At 42.8% G+C, this 8,300-nt stretch overlaps 1 protein-coding gene across 1 annotated transcript; it reads left to right on the top strand.

Moving 5' to 3' along the window:
- The first annotated feature begins 2,402 nt into the window (after positions 1–2,402).
- LOC147114742 (putative neural-cadherin 2) lies at positions 2,403–7,451 on the top strand. The gene is made up of 4 exons (XM_085993941.1): positions 2,403–2,604; positions 3,987–4,219; positions 5,662–5,939; positions 7,177–7,451. The coding sequence occupies exons 1-4, from the start codon at positions 2,403–2,405 to the stop codon at positions 7,397–7,399; spliced, it is 936 nt and encodes a 311-aa protein (XP_085850067.1). The 3' UTR covers positions 7,400–7,451.
- The last annotated feature ends 849 nt before the right edge of the window (positions 7,452–8,300 follow it).

Genomic DNA, 8,300 nt, shown 5'->3' with positions numbered 1-8,300 from the left:
AAAATGAGTGTTCTAAAATGAGTAATGTAACATTTCCAGCACTTTTAAGAAAGAAACTTTTCATCAGTAATAAGTAATTATGTATGTATGTCCGCATATATTCCTTTACGTATATGTATGTATGTTTTATAGTCCTTTACTTATGTGTATGAATGTATGTTTTTAATTATGATTTTCCAATAAGTTACTTTCTCTGAAAGTCATAATTAAATAATACATTCATACACATAAGTAAAGGAATATATACAGACATACATACTTTCAGAAGCTCCACGATAAGAAATATCTTCCTCCGCAGCCTCTGGAGCAACTGTACCCATGCTTTTTTCATGTGTAAGTTGTAAGGACTTGACCTCACTGAAAGCATGAATGAAAGCGGCGAATTTTACTGCGCACGCGCTGCCTGTGCAGTCGCACGCGTTCTGCCTCTGAACCCCTTCGTTCAGAGGACAGGAAATGCCGGTTTTCCCCACATGCACTGTGCATGCTGAAAACCGGCATTTCCTCCGGCCAGACGCGTAAGTACCCCGACCGTACTCGCGCATTTGGAAGGGAATTACTGGGCCAACATTTTACATGTCAATAAAATGAAAAATTTAACAATTGCACGATTTGCCCCCTCGCATCTGCGACTGAGGGTCCAAGGAGGTGCATTGCGCAAGAGGTCATCGTCGTACGTATCCTCACACTGTTCCCTTTCGGGAACTGTATGAAGTGGTGGAAGGATTTATGGCCGTGATTAACGCTCATTCCGTGACCGTAACCATCTTTGAACCAGCCATTAGGGTGGTTAGTCCTATGGTGTGAGGGTTTTACGGGCTCCCACAACCCATCTGAGAGGGGGGGGCCACCCACACCCACGGACGCAAGTATCCCGCTGGATGTCCACCCAGAATTTATAGTTGGAGCTCCGACTCCACTTGCCGGGACTGTCTGGAGTGGGGTTCGAAACCCTACTCCTTCTGGCCCAGCGGCGGGGATGCTTACTGCTATGCAAAAGGCCCACTCCGCACAAAAGGTGACACCCATACGTTTCCTGCGCCTTTTCCCTCCCCGTGACTGGAGCCCTATGCTGCCACTTGAAAGACCAAGCTATCATCTGCCCTTTTTGCGGCGCCTTTGACTTCTCATTACCAATGATGAGCAGGCGCTGCGCCTCCACCTCCTTGAGGAGATTGCTGAGGTCATCATCAGTTCAATTGTGAGTTCTTTTAATGCCGTGAATTGTGCTCATTCCAGCCATTTCACGTTGCTAATCGGATTGGGCCTTTGGCATAGCGGTAGGATCCCCGCCGCTGGGCCAGATCAGGGTAGGGTTTCGAACCCCGCTCCAGACAGTCCCGGCAAGTGGAGTCGGAGCTCCAACTCTAAATTCTGGGTTGACATCCAGTGGGATATTTGCGTCCGTGGGTGTGGGTGGCCCCCCCTCCTTGTATAGCTTGTGGGAGCCCGTAAAACCCTCCCACCATAGGACTAACCGCCCTAATGGCTGGTTCAAAGATGGTTACGGTCACGGAATGAGCGTTAATCATGGCCATAAATCCTTCCACCACTTCATACAGTTCCCCAAAGGGAACAGTGTGAAGACACGTATGACGACGACATTGCTAAATAAATAAATGTAATTTAAAAAAATCTTTTAGGGCTTTTAAAAGTCTTTAAATTGCTTTAATTCTGTTTAAAACTACTTCAGATTCTTCAAAATAATGTAAACGTTTTTAAAAGTTTATAAAAGTTACCAAAAGCTTCAAAAAACTTCCAAAAACCTATTTAAACTGCTGCTTTGCATGTAAAAATGCTTAGCAGCTTGGCAGAAACATTGGGGGCATGTCCTGTTAAACTGAGACCTCAAGGGGCGTGTCTCAGTTGCACAGCGCGCTCCAGGCTTCGCGCTGGCTGCACTCCTGGGCGGCGTGACGTCAAACGCTGCCCGGGATTCTTCAGATTCAAAATGGAATTCCAGGCGTCCCTGGAGGTGATCGGCAGGCGCGTCGGGTAAGTGCAAATCGGGACCTTGCACGCGCGGCAAGCCCCGTTCACGAATTTCTGGCCCAATGTGAACAGCTGGGGTCCTAGGACCGATCATTGCGGTACCCCACTAGTCACTGCCTGCCACTCGGAAAACGACCCGTTTATTCCAACCCTACGTGATTTTAGACTGGACAGTCCTACCTGGAGGTTGTGCAAGAGTCGTCTAGAGTGACTTATCTGACAATTTTCTCTCTTTTCCTATGGAGAAATGTCTAACCTCCGCTTGCTTTGAAACTCGGTCAAATCTGGTAACTCACCATATTGCACGAGACAACTTGAAGGCACAACCTGAGGCAATAAACGCCAGCTCAGAGTGGAGAAAGGGGAGAATACATGATGCTAAATTCTTTTGTTTTATTAATTAATCAATTATGCATGTTTGTTTCAGACATTTTGTCCTCAATGAAAGTTCCGGCTTACTGAGTATTATTGAAGGTGCACCCTCTGGTGTGTATAGCTTCCAGGTCAAAGTGGCAGATGGCACCTGGCCAGATGTAGTTTCAACAGTAAATGTTGTTGTCAAAGAATTGGAGGAGGCTGCCATATACAATGCTGGCTCTCTTAGACTGAATGGTGAGCATCTAACCATTTCCTTATACTATAGATTTCATTAGAACATTAATACAATTTTCTACACATTTCTTAAGAATGTAGGAATGCCAGGACAACATATATGCATCCATTAAATGTATAAGAAAGGGTGAAATGAGAAAAGGCCATTTGTCCCACCAAGTCCATTCCTTCCACAGATCATGTACAAACTATTGTATCGTGGCATCTACCCAACCTATTCAATCTCCTAAGGAAATATTCTGCAGAGATTTTCCTCCCCTCTTCCCAAAGATAAATCAAGCAAAATACATACAACACAATACATTATTGATAATTACTTTCTGACAGTACCACGGTCCTCAAAGCTCAATAACCATAATGTATTCAATTATCTCTGTATTTCGCCATGTACAGTCACCCTCCCCCCATCCTGTATCTTAGCAGATATTCACCCAGCTCATATTAAAGCAATTAATTAGCACTGAACTAATTGCTTCAGCTGGGAGTTTATTCCTCATATCTGTAGGGAAACATTAATTCATACAAATCTCAGATCTTACATGAGGTTCATTATTTAGAAGCATTGTGGTGCAGCAAGCCAATCCACTGTATCACAGACTTGGACACCAAAATCCAGCCCCTAGTTTCAAGTGACACTCACACCTGGATATTCCCCTAGACCATAGGCACAACCACCAGGGAGAAATGTGTCTTCGCAATTTTTTTTGGCGTTGCTTATGTTCCTTTTTCCCCCTGCTCAGAATGCAGAATTGCTCCCAATGTTCACCTCCAGCCCTTTACAACTGGTTCAGCCTCTGCCCTAAACAGATGGTTCTCAAATTTGTTTGGGCCGGGCCTACCAAAAAACACTCTTAGCCTCTCACGTCCAATAGCAGTGGATATAATGTTGGCAAATCAGACAAACCATAATAATCTGAGAGAATACAGAATTCCAAATTCTTCTATTACTGAATCAAGTATGAATACCCTATCATGTTGTCTTTTTATAATTTACAATCTATTGAAACCTATCCTGTGGCTTTTCAGTTAAAACAGAATAAAGTTTGTATTGAATCCTTCACTTGCTTGAATGAGATGAATGCCTGGCCAAGAATGAGCCATTTCAAGACCAGCTATGGAGCACTTAAGTTCTGAGGCTGACTACTGCTGATGTTTATTCAGCGATACTGTGAACGAGAAAATATTCTACGGCTCTTTGTTGCCTTAGCATCACTTTCAAAAAATTTTCAGCAGGAAATAACATTTGTAGTTATTATGGAATTATTGCACAAGTTTCAAAAGCCACGATGTTCAAAGAGTTAAGAAAGGTTCATGTTGTGGCACACTGGACAGGTTAACATATAAATGCACTCTTCAAGTAAAATGGATTTTTTTCCAAACAGATATCACAGCAGAAGAGTTTATCTCCCAGTCTGCTGCTGAAGAAAGCAAATACACCAAGCTAAAGAGGTTCTTAGCAGAAATTATTCCAGCACAGCTGGATAACATTGATATTTTCAGTGTTGTGAACGTCAACGGTCGAGTTAGAGAAGTAGATGTCTGGTATGCGGCACAAGGGTCTCTATTCTACAAGGCTGAGAAAATGAATGGCAACGTGGCAACTTCCAAAGCTAAGGTATGTACCTCTTGGAGCTTATGATGTGTTTCACTAAAAGTTGCACAGTTACTTTCCATAAAGGTTTCTCAAGATTAACACTTACAAAGCTAATCATTTTAGAGGATGAGTATATTCTACTGAATTGCCCTGTAAAACCTAAATATAATAAAGGGAGATATCAGTATACATATCAAAGCCTTTCAGTCACCTTTTGTTGACATATTCTATACTTTAAAGACATCTTGCTGGAGGAAGTCTCAGCAGACAACTATGGAGGTAATTTTCCGAGTTATTGCTGTCAATGGGGAACCTCGCCTACTGATAGCTCATACTGGGAAACAGCAATGCCCACAATTTTCCATCCATTAATTTTAATGGCACTCACCACGTTTTTCCTGTATGTGCTGCTAGTGGGTGTGGTTTCCTGCTAACACTGTAAATTTGGAAAATTGCCCCCTCTGTGTAGAACTCTCCATATATGATATCATAAGGTTCCAAACTACTAATATTATGAATGAGGACAATACACTGTGAGGCAATTCAGCAAAACATACTTTCCAATTTAATATTTTACATTCTGAATCAGATGATACCAATACAGCAGGCTCTCTAACTAAATGCTATTCATGGGGGTCATACAAAAGCAAGTTTTAAAAAGGAAGTGGGATGACTTTGTTTCTTTAGTGATAAAGAATTATGAAACTAATAATGCAGTCATTATTTATTGACTGGCTACTGCGTGTTAGTGGTAGTACAATTTCACAAGTAGCTCATTTTAAAGCCAGATTTTCATTTTCATTTCTACTGATGTCACTGCAGAATAATTGTGTTTGTGCAATACTGTCAGTTCTCCAATATGAAATGATCTCCACAAAACTTGGAAAACATATTCACGGAGATGTTTATTCATGTTTCATGGATGATACAAACAATATTCGTGAACAACTCTAACCTGAGAGAATTTGAAAACAAAGTTGCAACAAAATTCTAACGTGTTTGCCTCGCATTAATTTTTCCAATTTGTAAGACATTTTCTGCTCCTCCTTAAGGTCTCCTCCAATCATACATCGGTTCCTAACTTATAGGGAAACCAGGGGCTCTGTTCCTCGGCTCTTGCCAATGCTGTTCTGCAGCTGGTCACTAGGAGGTGCAGGAGAGCAGTGTGAGTTGATCCTCTCTCATCTTCATTATGAAAAACTGCCTCACCTCCACTTAACATCCCCCCACCTCCAACAGGGCCTCTCTCAAGACAGGGAGACAAAGGACGGAGACTAGTGGGTTAAAACCCATATCCTATCCTTCTGTGGTGCACAATTAGTGATAACAAAATTTCTTGAATTTTATATTTTGTGATGACTTGTGTCCATTTTGAATTCATTATATATTTGCATCATTTATTTCTGCCAAATGTTACATAAAACATACATTTAGCATCATGATTTTTTTTTGTTTACTTGCAGCTGGAAGTTACCTTAAATATAAGCGTATCTCAGGTTGCTGTGGACGAGTGTGTGAATGCAGACTGTGGGACGGGGACTGGCTGTACAAGCAGCACTGCTTTTAGCCCAATTCCAACAGTGCTGAATGCGGGAAATATTTCCTTAGTTTCCATAACAACATCTACCACTGCTCAGTGTATCTGTACAGCTCGGGAAGGGCGACATTTGACCTGTTCCTCATATCCAGTTAATCCATGTCTAAACGGTGGCACTTGTGTTGATGCTGATTTGGGCTACAGGTAATTCAGCAGCATGTTGCATATTAGCTTCTTTATTGGTTTAACCTCTGATCAGTTTACTTCCCTGTTTAAGCTATTTTACTGTCTACAAGTGCTGAAAATGCCTCAAATAAATCTACTACCGGAGGCAGTACTGACTGTGACAGCAGCACTGTGACATAAATGAGGACAACCTCAAGAAGTGTTTAGCCCCCCCATATTGCTGAAGGCAAACACTGTCAAAGTAAAATATAAATGGTTAACTTTGATGGCGCTGGACACTGCGGGCTGCCATTTCTCTGGCCACAGGTGTGCTGTAAGCTCGGGTTTTGTATTGCTGGCCTCTACAGAGCTCCCCTTAATATCAAGGAAGGTGCAGTGCCAGAAAATTAACGTTGGCATCACAACTTGTCAATAACTAAGTGCAACAAGTTTGCACCTGTGCAGTTGTTTCTCTGTTACAACTGCTGTCAGAGATCTCCCCTGCAGTGTAACTGGGGTGAGATTCAACAGCATATTGCATAGTTCAGGTAGTACCGATGAGGTAATATACCAGCCATTAGTTAAGGAAACAAACTGAAAACTTCAGAATGTTTTGGAAAGTTCTATATGACTTAAATCATTTCTGCTAGGACTGTGTACAGTAATGCTTTCATATTCTTACTGCTTACATCCTTTGGCATCAATCACTTTTAGCAAGTCTGATCCTTGTGCACAAAACAAACTCGGTTGTGAAATATTCATAGAGGAAGGCTTAAGCCCCAATTAAACCATTTGTTAAGGCATAATAACACTGAGCTAACCAGTCATTTGGCGCATTTAATACCCTTATTTGAATACAGTCACTTTAAAAGCTGTTGCATTTACTCACTTTTAGCCAATGTATTTAGTTCAGCATATGAGTGGAGTGTTCACCAATGGTTTACAATAGCAGAATGAGAAAGAATAAAACAAGGAGACAGTAGGAGATGTTATCCCTTCCAATGGGTCTACAAGCCAGAATCCAATTACGTGGCATTGACAGAGGAGCAGTATCTGCGTTGCTGCATCCCAGCAGATAGATGCGCATTGACGTCATCACCATGAATCACCTTCTGTTATGTCTTACCTGTGCCTGTGAATTTCTACAACAGATTTCCCTTTTGTAAACTTTCCTACCTTCTAAACTCCCATGTCATTCAAAATGCAATAATAAGCCTATGCATTTTTTGCTTTTGAGTTATGCAATTATTAATCTGTTCCTTCTTTGCACGGATAGGTGTCAATGCAATCCAATGTTTGATGGGCCAGAATGTCAGCAGACAAGGTACACATTTAAAGGTCATGGTTATGCCTGGTTTCCTCCCATCAAGCCTTGCTTCAAGAGCCTAATTTCTCTCGAGTTCCTCACTGAAACTGCCAATGGGCTTATGCTCTACGATGGACCACTCACGCATGTGCATTCTGGAGAGCTTGAAGACTTCATCGCATTAGGTATGTGATGTAAGAAAAAGGAGGCTTACCATCAAGTAACTTTAAAGTAAGCTTTAAGTAACTTATAAACACACTATATACAAGAGAGGTCTTTACCATGCCTCTGGTAGAAGCCTCTTACAATACTGAACAGACCAGTATTTATACCAGTCCAACAGGAAGTGACATGACAGGAAGTGAGGTATGTACACAGTTCATAGTTCACAGTTCACAGTTCACAGGAAGTGATGACATAACTTCCCGGAAGTTATTATTTTTATCACATTCTTCCCTCCTGCAGGTTTAGGAGGCTGTGGTCTACCTTTTGGTCCGCAGCCGCCGAACAAGGAAGAGTCGCACCCGTTTGGATTCCCGTCGTAGAGGGTCGCTGGTCCGCTTACATGCGGTTGGCCATTGGCCAGAGTCCGTGTGGCCTGGATTGCCCTGTGAAGGGTCGGGGAGATCATGGCTTCGAGTACGAGCCCCAATAGGTTCAAAGTCAGACTGCCTCTGTTCAGAGGGAGGTGCAGAGCTGGTCTGTGGCAGACCAGTACTTTCATGCGTGGTACTGGGAGGGTCGCAACCTTGAGCACGGGGTTCTACCGGCACCAAGCTAGTTGGTGTCCGATCAGGATCCTGGAGAGGGGTACCCGATAGGTCCCAAGAGTTTCCTGGTGAAATGCCATCACCCGATGTCCCACTAGGTCCTGGTGGGCAGGGAGCCAGATCCCGTAATGATACGGTAGATTCTCGGCCGTCGGAATATCGTATGTTTGCATAGGTGGGGTTGGCATCGGTTAGTTCGACCTCGTCTACAAGAGGGTCATTTTTAGACGTCCGAACGTATCTTCGGAGTAATACAGGTCCAGGAGTAGTTAGCCATGACGGGAGTGATGTCCCATGAGATGAGCGACGCTGGAATCCAAAGAA

This window comes from Somniosus microcephalus, chromosome 7 (assembly GCF_052327205.1).
Source record: "Somniosus microcephalus isolate GS21.2 chromosome 7, FLI_Smic_1.0, whole genome shotgun sequence".
Lineage (NCBI taxonomy): Eukaryota > Metazoa > Chordata > Chondrichthyes > Squaliformes > Somniosidae > Somniosus > Somniosus microcephalus.
This window is presented reverse-complemented; position numbering and strand designations above follow the sequence as displayed.